Source organism: Convolutriloba macropyga, chromosome 3 (assembly GCF_964194025.1).
Source record: "Convolutriloba macropyga chromosome 3, txConMacr16.3, whole genome shotgun sequence".
Lineage (NCBI taxonomy): Eukaryota > Metazoa > Xenacoelomorpha > Acoela > Convolutidae > Convolutriloba > Convolutriloba macropyga.
In genome coordinates, this window is record NC_134470.1 from 26,570,829 (window position 1) to 26,596,337 (window position 25,509).

A 25,509-nucleotide genomic window follows, 5' to 3' on the forward strand; every position below is an offset into this window, starting at 1 on the left:
GTATCAAAGGTTGAAAGGTTAATTGGTTTAGAAGAACCCAAGAATTACAAAGAGCTCCGAATAATAATAGGAAAATTTTCTTTTTACAGGAAGCATATTCGGCAATATGCACAAATTATTGAGCCATTGCAGCATCTTCTTAATTTAAGCCGGCCAACACATAAAAAAAGAAATAAAGCAAAACTGCTTTTGAATACCATGCAACCCACTTAGGATTGGCTTCCCCAGTATTCAGAATCTTTTTGTGCACTTTAAGAAGGCTTGAGCAATTCATTATTTCTTCACCATATATCACCAGATACCACCTTGTCATTAACAACGGATACCTCAGAAACGGCTATTGGTGCAGCTCTCCATGAGGTATCAAGTTCGGACAAAAACCGACCACTAGCATTTTTCTCGAGACGCCCAACAAAAGCAGAACGAAATTATAGCACTTTTGACAAAGAATTGCTGCAACCGTTAAATTTCGTTATCTCTTAAATGGCAGAAAAGCTGTGGTTTTTACGGACCAAAAACCTATAGCTTTCACTTTTCGTTGAATTAGCTCATCTAATAATCATAGTCCTTGACAAGCCAGACAGCTTTCTTTTAAAGCTGAATATATATATATGAAATTCACCATTTGTCTGGGTCGGAAAATATTGTTGCCGAATGTTTCTCTCATGCTTCAGTTGATACTTTTGAACTATCTCAAGATGTATCCGGGTCTATATCGACGTTTTTGATTTGCCAGACAAAAGACAAACATAAAATTTGCGTACTAAAATGATGAATGAATTTTTGAACGGAGTACAAGAGGTTACTACTGGCAATTAGAAACTTCTGAGATAAATCCGTTGTTCCACGACCTATTTTTACCTCCAGATCGTCGCTTTCCTACTTTCAGCCAGCTCCATGACTTATGTTATCCTTATCGGAAAGTTGCGAAAATGATGGTTCTAGCAAGATTTACATGACCAAAAGCTGTTCAAAATATCAATTTGTGCTGCAAATAATGTCTTCAGTGCCAACAGAGCAAAATTTCAAGACACACAAAACCTAAGACATACCAGATTAGTGAAGGCATTACCAGATTCAGTTCAGTCATACATATCTATATGTTGTGGGACCACTTTCAGCAGTTCCGGATTCTCTTCATAGGTATCTAGTAACGTTTACCGACAGAATGTCAAAATGAGTTGAAGCACAACCTGTATCATCAACTACAGTTGATATTATAAGTGATGCATTTCTAAATGCGTAGTTTTCTAGATTTGGCGTGCCTTTATACATAACCACAGACAGAGGTTCTCAAATCGTAAGTGAACTTTTTGAATGCTTAGCAAAAAGTATTAGTTTCTGTCGGCTAAGAAGATCTGCTTATCATCCTCAATCAAGTGGTCCAGTGTAGAATATGGAATTAAAAAGGTTTCTGATTTTGGTTTTTTACAGGGAGTAATCGAGGTCTAAACTTACGAGAAAAGAGTGAATTCCGTTGAATTTATTAACTTTTTCCGCACTTTTTGCCTAAAATTTTGCTAATTTTGCTGAAACTTGATAAAATTTGTTAATTTTTTAAATGTTGTTTTTATTCTGGAAAAAAATATTGTCGGCTGTTTTTAATTAATTTTTTTGTCAAAATTTCTTTCTAAATTTTTCAGACTTTTTCATCAAAAACAGCACGAAATAAGTTTCTTTAGTCCATTTTGATTTAATTTGCAAGAATTCGAGACCCAAACACCAAAAATACAATCTTTGTAGACTCAAAATGGAGCTATTTCTACTTCAACTTCCGTTGCGAGTGCTCCGTAATTAAAATGTTGCCTTTTTTTGCTAGCTTTACTTGTAGATTATCAAAAATGCAGCATTTTATTATTTTACCTAACAAAGTAGCTTTATCTATAACATTCGAAAAATTAAGTGTTTTAAATGGGCGAACAGGGAATAAGCAGAGCTTTTTTTGGACCAATCTTGGACTGTTAAAATCCAAAAAATAAATCGGATTGTAATTCGTCGGTTTTTTTAAGAAAAAATATCTTTTTTCATTTCGATTGAATGATGGAACATTTCAGATCAAGCTCAATAGTTATAGGTCTAATTCGTTTGCTAGTTATCTCCAAATTTTTGTATCTAGTTTTTTACTTGAAAGCTTATGGTCGTTTTGACTTAATAATATTTGATTTTTAACTAAATCATGGCTTATTGAACTTTGCCTCCATTTTTCGCTTAATTTGGTCAACTTGTAGCTTAGTGTCAGCAATGAAAGAATGCTTTATCTTTCTACTGGAATCAAATTCAATCTTTTTTGCGGTTTAACACTTTAAGTTGTGGTTTTCTGGCTTTGATAATACTAGATTTCACATTTTTTTATTTTCAGGTATTTGCCCGTTTTGCACAGTTTCTAGATATGTCATCTTATCGTTTTTCTGCTATTAATAGATAGCGGATGGCTTTCATGACTGAAAACAATTGTTTTCGCAAAATAAAAAAACACTAACTTCTCAATTTTGTTCCTTTTATTGTCTGTTTGTTACCTAGTCTCGTAAATTTAAGGTCAAATTTGACAAATTGCTCTCAAGAGAAGTTGTCAAAGGGATGGGTGTCACAAAGTTTAATTTTTTTAAAGAATTCGTTAAGACTTTACTGGCTTCGACGGGTTTTTTCACAAAAGAAAATTTAATTAATTTTCGATTTTTGTCATGTTTTACGTTCTTTTTCTAGACGTAAGATATATTCTGGATAATTTAAGGTCTCAAGGGCTTCCTTTGGAAGAATAAATGAACCCATTTACTTATTTCATTTCGTAATTATTGGCTTTCATGTCTTCGGAAATAATTTTTTTGAAAAAAAATCAAATATTACTTAATTTTGCCTTTTTTTCGTTTTTGTCTACTTGTTACCTGGTATCAATAATGAGAGGTTACATAAACTTTTATGGGTTTTCGAAAAAGAAGCAATTGAACATATTTTGAGGGCCAAAGTATGGCTTTACGGCTTCGAAAGAGTTTTCTGGCAAAATTTAACCTGATTTTTTGTTTGTTGTCTATTTGTTGTTCTTTTTGTAACTGCATAAAAATTGAATACCGACAGTTCTTAATTCTCATCTTTAGAAACACTGGTAGTCGCAAACCTATGGGATATTTTAGTTGATTTCTAATGGTTTTCATTACTTTGAAATTAATTGTTTTTAAAAAAAAATAAGCAAATTTTTCAATTTTAATGTTTTTGATCTTTATTGTCTAATTGTTACCAAGCATTTATGGACTGGTCCCATCTCTTTTCTGGTAAATTACAAGTTATTTTATTTAGTTTCAGTTTTATCTGACGCTATTTTGACTTTGTTATTAAGTTTTGTTTTTTAAAACGGACATAAGTTTTTTGAGTTCTTAGTATTGACATATATCTCATGAATCTAATGCTTTTTTTTACTCCACTGAGTCATTTGCCTTTTGAGGCTATCTTTTCGTTCATACACCATTTTTCTGAAAACTACATTACCGAGCCTCCTTGTTAGCTTTCAAATTAGAAGCCCGAATCAAGTATAGTTTCAGAATCTAATTGACACGCCAAATTAGAACACTTTTTGACTCTGAAAAAAAAAACAGAAAAAATCGGTCAATTTGTCTCCCTTTTTTTCTTTTTCTGTTTCAATCTCGATGTCCATCTAGCGCGTCATCGGTGGCTTTTTCGTTTGTTGTTTTTGCTTTGACTCTTTTTTAGTCAATTTTTTTCAATTTTTACTCGTTGATATTGCTTTTGATGTGATCTTGCCGTTTCGTCTCAAAGCTAAAGGTCTTATCGGCTTTCTAATGCGGCGTAATTTCCTGGATTGATCATCCTCAGATTTTGGCTTTTGTTTTTATGACTCAGGCACAATTTAAAGGTTTTCGACAAATTTTTATCTTGCCTTCATTTTTGATATTGTCCATTTTTCAATTAATGGATTTAATTAGATGTTTTATGATTTCTGAAGTTGTTTGGTATGCTGTAAGTAAAGACTTTAATTTATCTTATATGCTTTTGAAACTTTCTGTGGTGAATTGTATTTTCTGTGGTTAGGAACCTCGTCTGTTTCTGTGGCACCAGGGAGTCCTTTTCTCCAGTCACTTATGCAGAGTAATAATAGCCCAGATGACTTCAACCAAGTGCCAGTTGATCAACTGGATGATGTACCCTTACATCCTCTTGCTATTGTGCCTACTACTTCTACCAACACACTTAGTCACTGCACAGGTGGAACTTAATGCTCTCTATCTGTTCTCAACCCTGGCAACTATCGCTCATCTGCATTTTGGAGTCCGAGTTGTGAATGAAATTGCGGAATCGCTCAATGTTTCAGTATTCTCTATTCGGAAGCCGAGTTCTAGCTAAATCGACATGATGCTAGTTCGTTACTTTAGGCACTGCTACCGTTGATGTCGATTTTAAATCATGAATTGACTCAATTTAAAAGCTACAAATGTCAATCAGGGAACTGTGTTATCACAGTCATGTTTGAATAAATTGTTTTGGTACATACGAATGTAGATGCTCGTTTTTTGTTTGAAATTGAGCTATCTTCTACTGAAACAGCTGTTTGTTTAGTATAAAAGATGTCAATCATTTTTGACAGTTTTGCAATTGTTTCTTCGATGGTAATAGAAACAGATCCGATGTTCAACATGATACTTGTACCTCTTTGTGCTATGTCCGAAGTTAACTAATTTTCGTTAAAATTCCCTTCAATGATAATGCAACAAATATATAATTTTAAGCTAAATTTGCAGATACTATGTTCTAAGCTATCAAGTTTTTATTGCGAAATCTGTATTTTGAATACATTTATAAATTTGTTTTCTTTTCGTATAACATTTCGGATTTCTAAATTCAGTTTAGACCTTAATTTTTTATCCTAGTTTTCATACGGCAGGAATTGGTCTTTTATGGCCTTGACTCGCCGCAATACTCTTCAGCAGGTTTCTGCCATGAATGATTTCACAGTATCGGGAAACAATTGGCAAAAAAAGATTGGTTGATATTGATGTTAAAGGAACTCCTACGATCAGCAGAGATTAGTTCAAAAGAAGCTTTGAAGCCTTCAAAAACTTTCAATTAATTTATGTAGAACACTCGATATGGAACGCAACTGCTTCGCGAAGTAAGAACAAACACTGGTTCTATATCAGTCGTATTCTTATATTTGCAATTCCTCGTTAGTTTCTTTTTTACTTTCCATAATATATAACATCAATTCCGTTTATTTCTTCGATTATCCAATTTATTGATATATGCAATATAAAAGAAAAGAGCTCAGAATGGCTTCAAAAAAGGGGAATTTAGCATAGATGCGACTTGAAATTGAGGTGGTCTTGTCAAACTGTGGCTCTGACTCAAAATTGGTCACAATGTCCATCCACCCCGCTTCCAGAAGCATCTCTGCTATGACCTGTTTGTACACTCGAATGAAATCAACAGACCCATAGTTAATCTGGGGTGTCACCTCGACCAATATCATCGCAGTCCCCACCACCATTGAACCGGAACTGTTGTCATATTTTGAATTGCATTTGTATATTTTTCCAATTTAAAATGTGGAAATTAAAAAAGAAAGGTTTCCTAGTCCAGCTGAGACGGTTAGCTTGCAAATTTCTTCGAAAAATCTGCTATAGTTAAGTATAACCTTAACAGGATGCTGTATGATAACTAAGTTGAAGTGGGTGGTTTTTTAATTATAAATTATATCCTACAAAAATGTATCAAGTGCATGAACAGTGGGCTGCTTAACTACTACTATAATATGATTTATCATGCTTTAGAAATTTTCAAATGCAAGTGGACAGTCTATAATGCATGCTTTATTCTAGTAGCGAACAAGGAGGCTCGGTAATGTGGGTTCGCACATGATGTTCCGACCCCACTCAGCCTGTTTTGACTTATCTGCCTACCAAATGAGGAAACATCTTGTTCGATAAAAATGTAATATTAAAAAATGTTTAAAACTCAAACCACTAAATGAGTTAAATAATGCCACATTAGAGGGCCCCTTAGAACTGCCATTAATTAGGCTGCGAGACAAGACAAACATCAAAATCAAATAAACGATTAGCATTAACTACGACCAAAATTCGATGTCAATTTAAACAGATACCTATTAACAAACAATTAAGTCCAAAAAACATCAGATAAAACATAAACTATTAAAATTAAATTGTACTTCAATGCAAAGGATATGTGACCTGTCCTTAATTAATATCAGGTAGCAAGTTAAAAAACAACCTTATATTTTATGAAAACAACTATTTTTAAAGTCAAGGAAACGATTAGCTAACAACTGAAAACAATAAAAAAAAAGTTCATTAATCCCTACATAGAGAGCGACTAAGTCTTTTCATTATCCAAAATACACAATACGACTACAAAAAGAACCCAAATACCGAAAAAAACAATGCTGCGAAAAAAATTAATGTTGCGATAAACCGTTGTCCCGTCAAAACCATAATTCGTGCACTAAAACATTAGATGCCTTCATTTGCGCCTCTTTCTTACATCGATATTGTGATAAGTGACCCTTCTTTAATGAGAATAGGTAACAACTGGATCAGAAAGAACAAAAATGGCAAAGTTAAAAAATACAAATATGAAAACAATTAATTCCGAAGTCATCGAAACCATTAGTTAAGATTTGACATCATTAACTAGTTCATTTAGACATCCTCAAAAAACAGTTGAGTCTTCTCATTATCCAGCTTTTGCCATGAGACTACAAAAAGAACAGAGAAAAAAATACTAATTAGAAAGAACACAATGCGAAATTGAAAAAACGTTTTTTTAAATAACTAATTTGAAAGTCCTGAAAAACAAGTTGTCAACTAAAATCATTGAGTACTTTCATGTATACTAATTAAAACCGTTGCCTTTGATAACTGTCTTTATTCAGAGTGTCAAAAATCTACACAAGCACAAAAGAACTTAAGTTTTTAAGAGAATTGTGTCGAAGATGTGACAAACATCATCTATTGACTAAAAACATCAAATACATTAAATTTAGCTGGCTTCGAATGGGATAGCCTGATATGCGACCCTTCATTAATGAGACAGGATAAAAAGTAGACAAAGAAAAACAAAAATGCAAAGATAGTGAATACAATTAAATTTTTAAATTTTGCGAGAAAACAGTGTCGAAGCCGTTAAAATCAATCTTTTCATTTAAAAAAAACTTTTCATTTAAAAAAAAGCAATTGCAGCTGCATGCAACCAATAATGTGATCTGTGAGTTGTAATTAGGGAGACTAGGCAAAAAGAATATCAAAAAGAATAAAAAAGCACAGATATGAAACACGCCGAATTTTTTGAAAACAATTTACTTCAAAGCCATGAAATACATTAGCTGGCAACTGAGATATTAAAAGTTTTATTTATGCTGCCATAGCCAGCCATTAGTTGCTATTCTGCCGAAATTGTCATACGTCTACAAAATGAACGACAAGTAGACAAAATTCCAAAATTCAAAAAAATTTCCGAGAAAATTTTATCGAAGACGTTAAAACCATAATCTATTCAGTAGAATTATTAAAGATTTATAATTCAGCTTTCTTTCAACATAAATAACGTGATATAAGACTCTCAATAATGTCATATTTCGACAAGACCCAAAACAGAACCTCAAAAGTCATCAAGTATCCAGAAATAAACAAAAAATGTTCTAAAACTCGTAGTTGCAAAGTCAAAAACATTACAAATCAAAACTGCTAATATGATCAAGATTTGTTTTTAATAAAAAACATACGCTTGGTTTTTTTAATGAAAAACATACGCTGCTTAAAAAACATACAAGTCGGTTGGTTTTCCAAGCGCTAACCCTCAAAACTTTTTTTTAATTTTGGAAAACGGGAAAAACTGTTTTTCAGAGCACTCACAGAAAGCTTGCGTAAAAGTTTTATTTGGAGTTTCTAGTGATTTTGACAGCATTTTTTGTCTGTTTTTACGGCAAATTTATACAAAGAGGTCTAAAGATTCAGATTTGTTTCCATTTCCCGATAAAAAGGAGGAATTTAAGAAAAACAAAGCCAAAGTTTTAGACAAAAACTCGGATCAGACAGTTCAGCAATACTTCTACATCTTTAAAGCTAAAACCAACTTCTTAAAATTTTAACAATACAAGTAAATTTGACAAAAATTCGTAGCAAAAATACAGAAAATGTCAACTAGAACACTCAGTCAGTCAAGGAAATTAGTCAAATGTTCATAAAACTATAAACCTCGATAATCGCGATATTCTACGCTGGACGGGCTTTCTAATTGATACCACTCAGAACCCTCTACGATGAAAATATCGATCGGCCAAAATTGACGTAACAAAAAGCCAATTTGAGTAGATAATTCCCCCCCCCCCCCCACTAAAGTGAACAATTATGGAAAATGATAGTGTTTTCTGTTCTACGACGAGCAAATAATTTAGAAGTCAAAAAAATTTGTAGCGGGGAGCAGTCTGTTTATGACTCAAAGCGGAGTAATGCTGAGAATCGTTGGTTTCAATTACTTTCGAACAAATCTTGAAGAAATTTTTGTAGTGCATCTGAATAATTTTTGCTAGAACTTTTCTGACTTCTTGATGGAGTGGTACGTTACTATAGCTTTTGAGTAGTTAAATAGCTCTTTTGCTCCCACTGATTTAGAGACAGTTTTACTTAATTTGGTGTTGCTTACAACTAATACTCAATGGCTTTCGTTTTCACTTGAAATCTTTGATCTACAATGACCTATAACTGCGTCACTTGAAGATTTCTGAAGTTCTTTACCCGTGCACAAGACCCCCTTTCCCCGACCAAAGTAGGAAACAACAATAAAATTTAGGCCAACTCCAGTCCTTCGAGAGCATTTTGTCAGACGTAAGTCTGTTGCGTTTTTATACGATCGAGTGGAACACGATAGAAAGCAACTATTGTAAACGTGTTGTTTTTATGCAAATCTTTCGCTTGACAGTTTTGACTTTTTAAGCGATTTTTGCGTCTTTGACTTTTCCGTTTTCCGTGATCTAATTTTCTCTCGTTTACAAGTGTCAGCAGATGATCTCAAGTAGTCCCCATTTCCGCTTAAAATTTCGCATTCCCAGCAAAAATTTCTTCTCGTAGTGTTTTCAGATTTTTTTATCAAGCAGGTACTATTTAGCACTTTTTTAGGGTTATAATTAGAGTTTGAGCTAATTTGGATTACTTATCAGGACTCTTCTGGCAAAAGAGTTAGTCTCCTCGTTGCCTCCGCCCTGAATTTTGATTTTTTTCAGCACAAAATTGCTGGTAATTTAATAACAAATGCAATGTGCCTGTTGGCAGTAGTGGTGATGTTGGCCAAGTAGCAGAGCCGGATGCCGTGCATTTTTTCCACCATTCTGGTACACATCTCTTCAGCTGCACTGCTCAGATCTCTATGCCCAGTCGCATTCTCTGCCAGATCCTCAAACTAATGAAAGGCTGAGAAGGTAACGGAAGGACAAAGTATATTGATAATAATTATGACAAGGAGCTCGATTTTGTGCGTTTGCACATAATGTTCCAACCCCACTCATCCACATTTTGACTTAATTGTCAACCAAATGAGGAAGAGATAGGAAACAACAGAAATTCACATACAGTTCAACAGCAATTGGTGCATGAAAAAAAAATTGTCACAAAATCAAAACCCTAAATGAATTATAATGCCGCATTAGAGGACTGTTGGGACCTGCCATTAATTTTGGGAGCCGTCGGCGTGACCCGCAGGACCATTGGGAGCTACAATGCAAGAAAAACGCAAAATAAAACAACAAAAAACAATAATTACGGACAACGTTCAATATCTTTATTTGAAGAATCGTTTAGTAACAAAGTCAAAATAATATCAGATAAAACCTAAAATAAACGAATCAACTCGCACTTTACTAAAACACAGATTACACTTACCTCTAAGGACACTAGGTGGCAAGTCGACAAAAAAGCTCCAAAATCTATTGAAATTTGAATACTAGAAAAAATTCCGAAAAAATTCCTTATCAGTCATCAACTTTCTATTATAAAATGCTGGATGGATTCACATTTAACTGCTCGAGAAGCCAAGATCAGCTGCCTTTAGCGACACAACGCGATAAGACTAAAGGCCAAATACTAGACTAGAACCACAGAAAAAGTTTGCAAAAACAAATTTCTGAAGCCATTAAAAGCCATTGTGAATTGAAAGCCATTAAAAGCACAACTTGAGTCCAATGTCTTAAATGGTAATGTGGATAGACAACAAAAAGCAAAAAAGAACCAAAAAGCTTTGGCCAATTCTAAAAGGTCACAATTTTTTTTAAAGAAAACTGTGCCAAGGTGATTGAAACGCTTTTTGAAGCAAAAAAGCAGAAAAAAAAGAGTTTACTTCAGAAAAGTGGATGGGAACTAAAATTTATGAGGCTAATTTGTAAGTTGACAAAAAGAAGACCGAAGAGTTCTAATGTAGATTGATACTTTTGGAACAAAATTATTGAATGTCATCAAAACTATCAAGTGTCACCTGAAGGAGTTAAATAAGTTCACCTATTTTCCAATAGGAAGCTATTGAGACTTCTCATTGAGCAGAAAATGTCGAACAATTACAATAATAATATCAGTTGCAGATTTGTTTCCATTTCCCGATAAAAAGGAGGAATTTAAAAAAACAAAGCCAAAGTTTTAGACAAAAACTCGGATCAGACAGTTCAGCAATACTTCTACATCTTTAAAGCTAAAACCTACTTCTTAAAATTTTAACAATACAAGTAAATTTGACAAAAATTCGTAGCAAAAATACTGAAAATGTGAACTAGAACACTCAGTCAGTCAAGAAAATTAGTCAAATGTTCATAAAACTATAAACCTCGATAATCGCGATATTCTACGCTGGACGGGCTTTCTAATTGATACCACTCAGAACCCTCTACGATGAAAATATCGATCGGCCAAAATTGACGTAACAAAAAGCCAATTTGAGTAGATAATTCCCCCCCCCCCCCACTAAAGTGAACAATTATGGAAAATGATAGTGTTTTCTGTTCTACGACGAGCAAATAATTTAGAAGTCAAAAAAATTAGCGGGGAGCAGTCTGTTTATGACTCAAAGCGGAGTAATGCTGAGAATCGTTGGTTTCAATTACTTTCGAACAAATCTTGAAGAAGTTTTTGTAGTGCATCTGAATAATTTTTGCTAGAACGTTTCTGACTTCTTGATGGAGTGGTACGGTACTATAGCTTTTGAGTAGTTAAATAGCTCTTTTGCTCCCACTGATTTAGAGACAGTTTTACTTAAATTGGTGTTGCTTACAACTAATACTCAATGGCTTTCGTTTTCACTTGAAATCTTTGATCTACAATGACCTATAACTGCGTCACTTGAAGATTTCTGAAGTTCTTTACCCGTGCACAAGACCCCCTTTCCCCGACCAAAGTAGGAAACAACAATAAAATTTAGGCCAACTCCAGTCCTTCGAGAGCATTTTGTCAGACGTAAGTCTGTTGCGTTTTTATACGATCGAGTGGAACACGATAGAAAGCAACTATTGTAAACGTGTTGTTTTTATGCAAATGTTTCGCTTGACAGTTTTGACTTTTTGAGCGATTTTTGCGTCTTTGACTTTTCCGTTTTCCGTGATCTAAATTTCTCTCGTTTACAAGTGTCAGCAGATGATCTCAAGTAGTCCCCATTTCCGCTTAAAATTTCGCATTCCCAGCAAAAATTTCTACTCGTAGAGTGTTTTCAGATTTTTTTATCAAGCAGGTACTATTTAGCACTTTTTTAGGGTTATAATTAGAGTTTGAGCTAATTTAGATTACTTATCAGGACTCTTCTGGCAAAAGAGTTAGTCTCCTCGTTGCCTCCGCCCTGAATTTTGATTTTTTTCAGCACAAAATTGCTGGTAATTTAATAACAAATGCAATGTGCCTGTTGGCAGTAGTGGTGATGTTGGCCAAGTAGCAGAGCCGGATGCCGTGCATTTTTTCCACCATTCTGGTACACATCTCTTCAGCTGCACTGCTCAGATCTCTATGCCCAGTCGCATTCTCTGCCAGATCCTCAAACTAATGAAAGGCTGAGAAGGTAACGGAAGGACAAAGTATATTGATAATAATTATGACAAGGAGCTCGATTTTGTGCGTTTGCACATAATGTTCCAACCCCACTCATCCACATTTTGACTTAATTGTCAACCAAATGAGGAAGAGATAGGAAACAACAGAAATTCACATACAGTTCAACAGCAATTGGTGCATGAAAAAAAAATTGTCACAAAATCAAAACCCTAAATGAATTATAATGCCGCATTAGAGGACTGTTGGGACCTGCCATTAATTTTGGGAGCCGTCGGCGTGACCCGCAGGACCATTGGGAGCTACAATGCAAGAAAAACGCAAAATAAAACAACAAAAAACAATAATTACGGACAACGTTCAATATCTTTATTTGAAGAATCGTTTAGTAACAAAGTCAAAATAATATCAGATAAAACCTAAAATAAACGAATCAACTCGCACTTTACTAAAACACAGATTACACTTACCTCTAAGGACACTAGGTGGCAAGTCGACAAAAAAGCTCAAAAATCTATTGAAATTTGAATACTAGAAAAAATTCCTTATCAGTCATCAACTTTCTATTATAAAATGCTGGATGGATTCACATTTAACTGCTCGAGAAGCCAAGATCAGCTGCCTTTAGCGACACAACGCGATGATAAGACTAAAGGCCAAATACTAGACTAGAACCACAGAAAAAGTTTGCAAAAACAAATTTCTGAAGCCATTAAAAGCCATTGTGAATTGAAAGCCATTAAAAGCACAACTTGAGTCCAATGTCTTAAATGGTAATGTGGATAGACAACAAAAAGCAAAAAAGAACCAAAAAGCTTTGGCCAAGTCTAAAAGGTCAAAATTTTTTTTAAAGAAAACAGTGCCAAGGTGATTGAAACGCTTTTTGAAGCAAAAAAGCAGAAAAAAAAGAGTTTACTTCAGAAAAGTGGATGGGAACTAAAATTTATGAGGCTAATTTGTAAGTTGACAAAAAGAAGACCGAAGAGTTCTAAAGTAGATTGATACTTTTGAAACAAAATTATTGAATGTCATCAAAACTATCAAGTGTCACCTGAAGGAGTTAAATTAGTTCACCTATTTTCCAATAGGAAGCTATTGAGACTTCTCATTGAGCAGAAAATGTCGAACAATTACAATAATAATATTAGTTGCAGCAAAAATTCGAAAATTTTGTCAGAAGTGTCAATGTCATTAAAACCATACAAAATCCCTTGAAATTGTAAATGTTGAACTGAGAATTTTATAATATTGATGGGATCTGTATATGTACTTCGTGTGATAATGTGACATTTGGACAAAGAGGAACCACAAATAATGCAAATAATAAATTAAAAAATTTGATTTCATGAAAGGTCTTAGTATCAAAACCGTAAAGCCGTTAGTTAAAACTTAAAACCGGTAATCGATATTTTGTTTCTGCTAATATTGAGATGAGAGATGACATTTTTAGAACTTAGAAATAATGCCAGGAAGGGGTCAAAGTTCAAAAATTCATTGCTTTTTATCTTTTATATATATTGGAAGTCATAAGATAAAAAATTTTTATCTTTGTTAAAACCAAACCTCTATACGGGTAAATTTATGTTTCATAAGAGAGAAGCTGAGTCCAGAGTCCAGACATTAATGAGACTAAGCAACAAGTTGACAGAAATAAGGTAAAAAGGAAGGCAAAGGTCAAAAATTCAATGATATTTTCAAAAAAAGTGTATTAAAAGACATAAGAGCCTTTGTGTATCAACTAACAACATTAATGAATTTATTATAAGTTTTGAGCTAGCGAAATACGCCTTTAATAGGACTCAGTCATAAGACAACTGAACGATCAAGAAATGATGGCAATACTCAAGATTTCTTTAAAAATTTATGAGAAAATGCGAATTACCATGAAAACAGAATATTTGCGCCCCAACTGAACCTAAAGGGGATCTATCGTTAATTGAACTTGTAAATGAAAGCAGACTTCTCATTCTTTGAGATGAACTAATTGCAAAAACGTTTTTAAAAGGACGGCGCACTAACACAGTTTGAAATGTTTTTCGTTGTATAAATCCAGGATTGAACCTCAATTGGCCTTGTTATTTTTGCACGACTGTTAAATATCTAAATTGTTGCAAATAGTAGCGTACTATATATTTTAACCAAAAAACTTTTTATATCAAAAGCAAAAGCTTTTTTGTTAAACTTCGGTTTAAATTAGCGAAAGACCGGCAGATTGTTAGTTCCAGATCTTTTAAGTAGTAGCCGGATTTAAAAATACCCCCTATATGTGTATTTGAAGATCTTTTTCCGGTCTTTTTCCGTTTTTGGTCTGTACTACCGGAAAAATGGGGTTAGGAAGAATATTTAATAGAAATTATAATTAAATAATTAAAATGTTTGTTTTTCTCTGAAATTAAGCAGAATTTTTAACCAATAGAGACCATTCAAACAATTTGTCTATAATTTCGATATTGATCCAAATTTGAACAAGAATTAAGAAAAATGTGAACAAACAATGGAAATGTGGCTTATGTTCACAAATATTTAAACCTCGGTAACTGCTTGAAATGTGGGAAATGTAAAAAAAATAATCTTTTTCATTTGATTTTCTTCGCTTGACAAGCCCTATAATGATACCACTCACAACTCTGTACGATGAATATATCGATCGGCGAAAATTGACTGAACAAAATTTAAAAAAGCCAGTTGAACATATATTTCCGTCCCTCACAAATGTGGGGTTTGAACAGTAACTATATTAACTTGATTTGCTTTGTAATGTCTACAGAAATAATATGGCTTATAAAACCAAGAAAAATGACAAATCACGGAAGGCTGGACTAGCCGAATGACTGCTAGAAGGTTGCTAAAGCAGCCCGAAAATTTGAACCATAATTAAGAACAAAACAATCTTTTAAGTATTGTTAATCTTGGAAATAATTCAGTATGTTTCGTATCAAGGTGTATCAAATTTCTGTTCACTGCATGACGCGTCCACTGCTTGAATCCCAGACCGCCAAACTGCTGATTGGATATCCGGCTATTTACATCTCCTCATCACTCAAATGGGGTAAGCTTAGCACCCACTCTTAGCTTCAACACTCGCACCTTAAGCAGTATATAATGCGTTTTCGAGATCCTTCAAATGTTATTGTTTACTTGAAACTATGGGGTCAAGCTGACTTCGAAAACGGTATTAATCAGAGGTAATTTTAACCTGGGACCACATCCTGGGCAGTGCGGAATGCTATCCAGGCGGCTCACAAGCAAAAAATTACTGATAACTTTAATATACAATTTCCATTTCTCCTACTTGGAAAGTGCCGACTGTGAATTTGACAGTTGTTACGTCAGTGGTGGGAACAAGGGCACAGTTGTCCTCTCTGCAAATGGTGACGTTGACAGCCAGTGCAGTGATGGTCTCACCGTCCACAGCAGCCGACATTCCACCCTCGATTGTTGGTTTCGACATTCCCATCTGGGCTGTTGAACACATTGTAGCTATTTCCAGTAATCTGAGACCCCAATACACAGCTGAGAACTAATTTGTTTGCTCGTTGAGACCCAAATTTTGGTGTCAACGATCAAGCATTTTTCGTAAAATTTGAAGATCGACCATGACGTGATTTTTGAAAAACGTCCCATCATTGGACCACATTGATGGCAATGCGACAAATGTTACCCAGGATGAGGTTCTAGACTACCTCTAATCAGACCGTGCCAGAGCGAATTGACCTCTGATCAGACCCCAGTGCGTTCTTGATGTAATTTAGAGCGCAGAACGCACACGTGTGCGCTCGAGTGAGTATGATCAGAGGTCGATTCGTTCTGGGACCTCAGCCTAGAAGCACAGGTTCCTTCGAAATGGCTCCAAATTAACATTTTCCACTTCAACTTGAAATTTTTGATGGAAAGAGTTTTCCCTAAGAAACAATCAGTTTTATTGCCTCTGATATGGAGCTGTTGTTTTTTTTGTATAATCCTTTAATTTGAGGAGCCGGAGCGCGCTAGAAAAGGCGAGGTTCTAAATGTGGAAATTAAGAAGTAAATACCGAGTAGCATGAGTGCAGGGTGGAAGTTGGGAGAGATGAGTCTGTTCATGGGCATGAGCATGATACAGGACAGCGTCACGTTCTTCCCACTCCCATCATCCTCTGGTGGCGTTCCAAATGTGTTGAAGTACATCGAGATACACGCACCCTGATCAGAAAATGAAAACGTTTTCTATATTCAAAAGCTATCCGATCCCTACATTTCCTCAATTAGGTTTCTTTCTATTAGCAACTCTATGACAGTAAAATTATCCAAGCTTTCTTGCAACCAACTTGGTGGTCTCCAATTACCACAGCGTTTGTTAGATTCATGATAAGCATTTAAAAAAAACATCTCGTGAAGGATACCTTTGTAATTTTGTTGTCTTTGACAGTAAAAGTTATCATTAAAGTTTTGTAATTTTGTCCAATATTTTTTCTTTATATTGTTTTGTTGCTCTATCCTTATACTAATTGGTCTAATTGAAGTTCTACTGAGTTCTAAATGAACCTAAATAATGTTCTCAGTTCAAAGTTTAGGGCCATGATTACTTTGAAACATTTTGTTTTAGTAAAATTTAGAAAGCAGAAATTTTTTTCAGTAGTTTTGTCTGAGTCATGAAAGGTCTCTTTGATTTCAATAGTTAAGTAAGACGAATGTACCAATAGTTTGAGTTCATAGCTAATGGTTTTTTGTCACTCGACAGTAATTAATTTGTTTTAAAGAATATTTGTGAAAATTGAATTCTTATCGTTTCCGTTATATTTTGTTTTCGTGCACTTCAGTCCCCTTTATTAAAGTCTACATAATTTGTTTATGACGCATATCTGAATGTTAATTTGCTTTTCAATTGTTAGCTAATCAAAGATCTAAATTCGTCAAATATAGGGAGAATTAGAGATTTGTCTATATTTGGTTTTTCATTCGTTTGGTTTTCTTGGTTAGTTTTGCTGGTTTACAATAGGACTAATCAATTTATTTGATTGCTGACAATTCCAATTGATTTTCTGAAGAAGGATATGTGAAAGCTCTGGATGTGTCCAGGTGACATTGAACGCTTTTGAACATTGTTCAAACTCAATAACAGATTACGGCAAAAACAAATAGTCTCAATACTGTTTTGTCAACTTGTATATTTTTCCCATGAGCAAAAAAATCTAGCTGCCAATCAATTTTGAGGCTAATCAAGCTGAGTAAAAAAGAGGTCAGTACCTGAGAGTTTGACTGTTTGAAATTCATTCTAAAACGGGACAGATGTTGATTTTTTGTTCTGATATCTTTTGTTGTTTTTGTAAAATTAACTCATCACTTGACAAAATTGAGTTTCACATATTGTATAAATGCATGAGATATGATTTATTGTCTGCCACTACATATGTTCTAGTATTAGTTCAGGTGAAATAAAGAAAGTGTTAATGCGACTGATCTCAGTCGTATTAACACTTTCTTTTATAAATTTCTGTATTTTTTAAGAATCTATCAAGATTATATTGCAGAATATGATTTACAGAGCCCAGCAAATGCTATGTATTTTTTCAATTGTGCATAGATGTTGTCGTTAGAATTGCTCTGTAAGCACCTTCTAGTTTGTTGACTTTGACAATACGTGTTTTCCTTAAAATTTTTTCCATTTTGTTCTTATATTGTAATCATACTGAGTCCTGATACTGAGAGGTCCCTTGAGGTTCCAACGAATCCAAATAAAATTACATCATATTTTTTGTTAAAGAACAAAAATGGTATTGATTATCTTAAAACCATTTGTTAAATTTTAATTTGTGAGGACTGACCTTAGATTTTTTCTCTAGCTTTTTTACAGCCTGAGTAATGAAAAATCTCGTTGATTGAAGTAGGGAACAAAAACAGCTTAAATCATCTTTGGAGTTCATAACTGATGAATATAAAAATTGGACATTATTTTTTTTATATAAAGGAATTTTGTGTTTGACCCGTTTTGTTTTACTTTGTCATACCTTTGACTCGTTAAATAAACTTTTTACATTCTCCATTCGAAAAAGACCTTTTAAGCGACAACAAAAGCGGTATAAATCAACTTCTGGTCATTATCCCAAGTAGGCGCGGTAATGTGCGTTCGCACATAATTCTCAACCCTCTCATCCACAGTGTCGACTTAGTTGTCTTTCAAATGAGGAGGAGATTAAAAACACCTTCCGAAAAGTCACATATCATTCAACAAACAAATTAGTGGAGAAAAATGGAATAGAGGGCCGATGAAACTTGCCATAAAAGAGACCAATGGACAAATCAAACATGAAAATCAAATAATAGCAAACATTAATTACGACCAAAACTCGATGTTTATATTTAAAAAAAACACTTGATAACAAAAAAATGGAATCAGATAAAACCTGAGCTAAACAATTAACCTGTACTTCATAAGGTCGATATGAGACCTTTCAATAATGAGACTCAGAAAGAGATCGACGACGAAGAGCAGAAAGCGCAAATCTCAAAAATACGTATATAATTTTGAAAACAATCTATTTCAAATTGACTATAAGCAATAGGTTTCAGCTCGGCAGATTTAAAAAGTTTGTTTATACTTCATAGGAAGCAATTGAGACCTGTTATTATCCACAACATCGCAGACGAGAACAAGGAGGTAGCAATTAAAAACTTTCAAAATTTTACTTTTTTTATGAAATAAAGTGGTGTTTGAAGAAAAAACCGTTTAATATTGAAACCATTAAACGAATTTCAATTTAATGCCACGTTAGAGGGCCGATGAAATTTGCCATTCACAAGACAAATCAAACAACAAAATCAAATAAAAAGAGATATACTAACAAGACAAAATTACCGAGATTTGTTACTGTTTAAAATGTATTGGGAAAACGGGATAGATGTTGGATTTTTTGGCCTAATAATTGCTGTTGTTTCGGTAAAATTAATTGATTACTTGATAACGTTGTTTTTTACGTTTCGCATAATTGAGTGGGATATAATTTAATGTCTGCCATTGCAATTTCTTTTAGTATTCGTTCGGGTGAAAGAAAAAACATGATCTCAATTGTATTAAAACTTTCTTTTATAAATGTCCATTTCTTTTTATAAATGTCCATAAATGTTCATTTTTAGGAATCTATCGAAGTTTTTACTACACAATATGATTTGAGAGCTTAGCAAATGCTATGTATTTGCTTCATGGGTGCATAAACGTTGTTTTCAGAATTGCTCTGTAAGCACCTTCTAATTTCGTTGACATTGGCAATACGTGTTTTAAGTGGAATTTTGTCCAATTTGTTTTTATATTGTAATATTACCAAGTCGTAATACTGAGAGTTCCCTGGAGGTTCTAATGGGTCGAAAAAAACTATTAAGCACTTTATTACTCTAAAACTATTTGTTAAATTATAAGTTCGTAAATAGTTGGGTATCAACTTTAGATGCTTTTTTTCTCTAGCTTTTTTTAAAGTCTGAGTACTGAACGATCTCATTGATTGAAGTAGGGGAATAAAAGCGGCTTATGATTTTTATGAGTTAACACTAGGGCCGATAACTGATAGATTTTTTGATTGAAAATTAATTAATTTTTGTTAGAATTGAAATTAGAGTTCCAACCCGTTTTGATGTTTTGTTGTCTTGCCTTCAAAAGTCAATTCACAGACTTATATGAATCTATTTTTTTTCTTTGATAGGTAATAACAGGAAAAGACTTGTCGCCATTCAGTTTCTCAAAACTGTGGAGATTTTATGATAATTGTCTATTATTTGTTTTTCTCGCATTTCTTCTTTTGGTTAACTTTGGTTGCTTTCAAATACACTTCTCATTTATTTGGATTGCTGATGATTCCAAATGGTTTTCTGGAGAGGCGTATTTGAATTGTCAGATTGTTTGCATTTCAAATTAGTTGATTTTAAGTTCTAATCAAAAAATAATAGCTTATTTTGGAAAAACTTCAATATTGTTTTTTTTCGATTAAGAAAATCGTTAGCAAGATGTTGTAGCTGCTTCATATTCAAACTTTTGTGTTTGGTTTTATTATTTTTGGTTTTCGATCTATGAGATTATATTTGAGTTTTAAAATGTTTTTAGCACCAAATTTTTTCAATGAAATAGAAATTTAAATCAGTTTTTTTTATGTGTGTTTATACAAATAGATAACCAGTTTGCTAGAACATAAGATCAAAGGTCAGACGTAATTTACCTCTATATGACCAAGAAGTTTTTTTAACGATCTTTCCTAAGTAATATGATATCGATCGGCAGTTTTTAGCCGAATAGTTGACTCAGACAGTTCTGTTTATTTCTCTATAAAATAAGGAAATCGGGACAATTATCGGATAAAATGATATTACGATATATGATATTACGATAAAATCTTTTCATTAACCTCCTATAACTCTTCATGGAGCAGGTAAATCTTTTTTATCTCATATTCCATTTTCAGTGCGGTGTTTGTGACTCCTTTTTAGCTTGATGCTTGTGTTCCTCCTCAGGAAGAAATATTTAGAATTTGCGATTTGAGGCGGCACATGATTAGCCTCAGACCAATCGTAAAACGAAAGCCTACCGAGTTACAAAATGTGTTTGCTGTCGGCCATTTCCATTTGATGCTCTTATTTCGTGAAAGTACGAATGGAATTGATTTACTAAATCATGAGAGAAAAACAATATTTGATCCATATTAAAATTGAGTTTGCCAATCGCACGCTCGACCAAATCACTCCGGGAGCAACTACGGGCATCCACCTCTTCTTGGTTCGTCTCTCAAATCTGCAAATTGCTAGTGAAATAAATAATGGGTTGCATATTAAGCACCTAGAATTTCTTGCAGAAAAGTTTCTGGGAGAGCACACCTAATCTGTTGTAAAGCAAACCTAGGCGCGGCAGTCCAAAAATCGTGTTTGCGATCGTGATTTCGAGTTTTTCTTTTAGTCTACGTCATTCAAATTCCTTAACGTCAGACAGTCAAAAGCGTTGATATCAGAACTTCAGTTTTTTCTCATTTTTTGTCATGTTACCTGTACAATTTTTTGTTGAAATGATGTGAACTCTCTTCAGAAACAGGTCAGGTTTCTTTCATGTACTTGAATTATCGCGGGAACATTGTATTGTAGTAGAATTTTGAGTTTTGAGAACCCATACCAGCTGGGGACAAAGAGAGAAAAACCGTTTTGTAGAGCCCTTCTGTCCTCACGTTGATCTCTGCTATTCTACAGAAAACTTTAGCTTAAGTAGTCAATCGAATCAAATAACTAAAGTTGTCAATTTGAGTAATTGTTATGAGAAACGTTACCAGCTAGCTATTCATTGAGAAATGCCACAAGAGATTCATTGTCAGAAGATAGTTCAAAACTTTCGAAACTGTTTTCATGAACCAAAACTTAACGTATCTTATTCTTTTTCTACTGCCTAGTTTTGTGGCCGTTTTTAATTTTAGCAGCAGATTTTTATGCGAATTTAACTGGCGTGTCAATATCAGCACAGCTGTTCTGATTTCTTACATTTCTGCTTACTTTCTCGACAGTATGGCCACAACGCAAGTCAACTGCAACATGACAGCTGTGACATGACCTGCAATTTATCAATTCACAGTTGATAAGATTCAATGAAACATGCCAATCTTGTTCAAACTGTATCTCTTAGTTGTCGTTTTTTGCTTTTCATTAATATTTAATCTTGACTTCGAACATCACAATCAAGTAATTTGAGCACATAACATTCTCTATTCGCACATGACCTTTTACACGACAACAAATGCGGTATCAAACAACTTCTAGCCATAAGTGCAACAAGGATGCTCGGTAATGTGCGTTCGCACATATTGTTCCGAACCCGCTGGTCCACAGTTTTGACTTAATTGTCTACCAAATGAGGAAGAGATTGAAAATTTCCAATTTTCTCGAATTTATATGGTGTCTGAATAAATGAATAAAAAATCGTTTTAAACTAAAACCATTGAGCGAAGTCAATAATGCCGCTTTAAATGGCCAATGAAATATGTCATTAACGGGAAAAAGCAATTAACAAAATCAAATAACAAAAACAAAAATTAACGACTAAAGTTCAATGCTCAAAGCCCATTTGAAAAAACACTTAGTCAAAAAAGCATCACATGAACTTAAAATTAACAAATTAACTTGCCTTTCACTAATAAAGATATGTTGACTTGTCCTTAATGAGACCACATAGCAAGTCAATTATGACAATTATTTCAAAAACATGACAACCATTAGCTATCAGCTGAATTTATTAAATAAAACTGTGTTCCAGCCGTTACAACCATAACCTAATTACTGAGAACACATGATAGGTGAAATTACAACAATGATGTGGTTAGCAAAAAACGACAAACAAAGAACTCAGATTTTCAAAAAAAGTTTTGCGCATAGAATAATGAAGTAATTAAAACCATGAGCTTTGAAATGACAGTGAAAATATATCTCCATTGGGCCCCTGTTGCCCGTAAATGGGAATGGTTGATTTATTGATAATTGAGCAAAAATTTCCGGTATCATAACTTTCCGGTAATTTAATTTGAAGAAACAAAAAAAGCAAACAATTTTTTTGATTAGAGTGAAAATTTAAATAACTTTTTACTGTAAAAAACCACGATTAAAAAAAACGAGCCTTGTTATTTTTGCTCATTTTAAATCCAAATGTAATTGTTTTAGTTAATTGCGAAAACTGCAATTTTCTAGAAAAGTGATAAATAAAAAAAAGCGATGATTTTTGAATAATTATTTAATCACGTTAGAAAAAGTCGGCAAATTTTTAAATTCAGAACACTCTCAAAAGAATTAGGAGTAAAATCAAACCTCTATGGAGTGTGTAGGGACTTTGTCAGCAGTTATAGATTTTTGGTTCATCAGGTGAGTTTAAGTAATTTGTGCTAAAGATGCATAGTTGGTGCGTTCCCAATAAAAAGCTGAACTTTGAAAATTTTAGCCTCAATTTTTAGCAAAAATTTCTTGTGACTGTGCAGCAATACTCCGCTGTCTTAGAAAATAAAACAAAGTCGGCAGATCTGCATGCCGTATAATAATACAGCAGATAGAAACATATACAGCTATGAGTTGAAAATTTTATCGACGCCACTCAAAAAGCTGTGTAAAAACAGTCGACGATAAAAACTAAAGCTTCTTAAAAATGACTCCGCAGACACCATTTTATAGAAAAAATTCTTTTAAATATATATGTTTTTTGTCCTTCAACTAATTCAAATCCTACTTAAATTTTAAGACGCAAGGTTTTTTTTTACTGAGATAAGCAACGAATGATCAAATTCTGATAACGCAAATCATCTAAAAATTTTTGCCAGAGAGAGGAGGAGAAGAGAAATTGCATTAGGCGCACAAACGTTGTTTGTGAGATAAAGACGTCATTCAGAGAATCTGACTTTCAGCTTTGCTGCGTGAAGAAATAGAAAACGGAAAGAGAGCGTGACGAAGAAACAAAAAAACCTTAGAAGTTGATTTGACCATAAAGTTGATTTGACTATTGAACTGACAATTCACTTTTTTACAGCAACATCAAATAAAATAGTCTATAAAGCTCATCATGGCCCTAACTGCTCAAAATTGAATGAAAATTCTATAGACAACGAGAAAGTTTATTTTCTATCCAAGGTTTTGTGTTTTAAAAACCACAAAAATTAAATTTGAATTAAAAAAAAGTGACACTTAACAATGATACTACAGCTACAATATGAGAAGGCCAATAAAAATCGCGGTCTTGATGATTAGTCTAAAGAGAAAAATTTTTATTGGCCTTTTCGTATTGTAGCTGTAGTATCATTGTTAAGTGTCACTTTTTTTTCTAATTCAAATTTTATTTTTTGTGTTATTTAAAACACGAAACCTTGGATAGAAAATAACTTTAAAGGGCAATAAGAAAAACAAACAAATCATGGAAATCTAGTCTTTGATTTTTTGAAAATAATTTGAACGGCATGAAAATCACTGTTACGAACTGCCGCAACTAATTCGATATCCTTACTAATCGCTTGCAACCGATGAGATAGATCGGTTATTAACAAGGTGCAATTTAAGGGATACGATTTAAGGAATCAAGCAATAAGTTTAATTAATACCAGAAAGACTGAACAGTTCGCTAAATTTTTTTTTAAAATGAACAGCTTCTAAATCTTAGAAAGCCTTAACTATTAATTGAGACACTTAGTACAGTTTTTGAAGCATCCTTTGGAAAAGTGATTAGACAACAAAGTAACGGATAAAAACTCGGAAAACTAAAAAATAATTCAAATGAAAACTCAAAAGATTAATTTTTCTTTGAAAAAATTAGTGTCAAAGTCCTAGAGCGCATTAGTTTTGAACTGAAATGTTTGAGTTAATTGATAGAGTCCTGCTAGCAACCTGTGAGACAATTCCTCAGTAAGATTAAATAATAAGATAACAAACGGTACTACAAATTCTAGCAAGACTCATAAATCGTTAAATGTTTTTGAGAACAAATAGTGTCAAAGACCGGAACAACAAATGGTGCCAAAGACCAGAACACTTTCTTTCGGCTTTTTTTACTGCCGTAAAAAGCAGAACAAATGTGAACAGATCTATAAAAAAAGCCCCCAAATACAATCCAAATACTTTGGATCGTAAAAAACCACGAACACCGAAATATGGCTGCGCTCAGCTTACAGGTTTGCAGCTATAAAGTTTAGTTTTTATTATCAATTTGAGCATATTTTCAAGCCAAACCGATTAAAATTTGAGCATAGTACAGAAAATGTGAACCAAAACAACTGAAATCAGTCAATTGTTCACAAAACTATAAGCCTCGGTAACTCCGTGTAAAAAACAAAATTGAAAAAATCTTCTAAATTTTATATTCTACGCTGGACGGGCTTTCTAATGATACCACTCACAACCCAATACGATGTATTTTAGGCGGCCAATAATGTTTAAGAATCTTATTTAAATGAACTTTTTGTGCAAAAAACTTATGTGGAAATTCTATAGGACCCACAAAAAGTCGCGATTATTGTACTCTTTTTCCATTTTTAGTTATTTGCCAAATTTTTCAACAGTATATGTTATTCGTCCTAACGTCGGCCATTGAGAGAGGTCATTTTGAGGACCATGTCAAATAAAGCCTTGTACAACGAGAAGGGTGACCAATAGAGAAACTTGTTGACGGTCCGATTAATTGATCGCAATTTTCTCAAATCACTGCAGACCTGAATTCGAAAGTTGATATCATGAAGAAATGAATAGTACAAAATTAAACCATTATTTGATCTGATTGTAACTTGTTGGTTACGCGTGATTAATTAAGATTTTGTTTTGTTGATCGAGAGTTCGATTAAAAGACTTCCCAATTTTATTGTATTTTTTTTACAGTTTGACTTTTATTCAACACCATTACCTTTTGGCAGCCATTTATATCAGAATAAATCTGGTTGTGTCAGCTGTGCATAAATGTACCTGTGTGAATGTCTGAGGGGAGGAGATAGGCTGACTGCTGTCATCTGTGGGA

General features: G+C 33.6%; 2 protein-coding genes and 1 long non-coding RNA gene across 3 annotated transcripts in view; 1 reads left to right on the forward strand and 2 right to left on the reverse strand.

Moving 5' to 3' along the window:
* Positions 1–4,864, forward strand: part of LOC142336111 (ethanolaminephosphotransferase 1-like) — a 29,327-nt gene extending 24,463 nt beyond the window's left edge. The window contains exon 5 of the mRNA XM_075384660.1: positions 4,042–4,864. Within this exon, the coding sequence (XP_075240775.1) occupies positions 4,042–4,353 (312 nt within the window). The 3' untranslated portion in view covers positions 4,354–4,864. The remainder of the gene's footprint in view (positions 1–4,041) is intronic.
* Positions 4,865–5,049: 185 nt separating this feature from the next.
* Positions 5,050–9,574, reverse strand: LOC142336112 (uncharacterized). Its single transcript, XR_012758890.1, has 2 exons — positions 9,284–9,574; positions 5,050–5,504 (listed from the first exon to the last, which is right to left on the reverse strand). It is a non-coding gene; the product is annotated as an uncharacterized LOC142336112 (long non-coding RNA).
* Positions 9,575–11,849: 2,275 nt separating this feature from the next.
* On the reverse strand, positions 11,850–25,503 carry LOC142336584 (uncharacterized). The gene is made up of 4 exons (XM_075385494.1): positions 25,458–25,503; positions 16,070–16,217; positions 15,331–15,500; positions 11,850–12,029 (listed from the first exon to the last, which is right to left on the reverse strand). The coding sequence occupies exons 2-4, from the start codon at positions 16,200–16,202 to the stop codon at positions 11,850–11,852; spliced, it is 483 nt and encodes a 160-aa protein (XP_075241609.1). The 5' UTR covers positions 16,203–16,217; positions 25,458–25,503.
* Between the last annotated feature and the right edge of the window lie 6 nt (positions 25,504–25,509).

What these genes read in the sequence shown, in the direction of transcription:
- LOC142336584 (XM_075385494.1), bottom strand. Translation starts at nt 16,202, where the DNA reads ATGTACTTCAACACATTTGGAACGCCACCAGAGGATGATGGGAGTGGG. An exon ending in CCCTGCACTCATGCTACTCG is followed by an intron (nt 15,501 to 16,069) that starts GTATTTACTTCT and finishes TGTGTTCAACAG; the next exon opens with CCCAGATGGGAATGTCGAAA. An exon ending in TCACAGTCGGCACTTTCCAA is followed by an intron (nt 12,030 to 15,330) that starts GTAGGAGAAATG and finishes GCCTTTCATTAG; the next exon opens with TTTGAGGATCTGGCAGAGAA.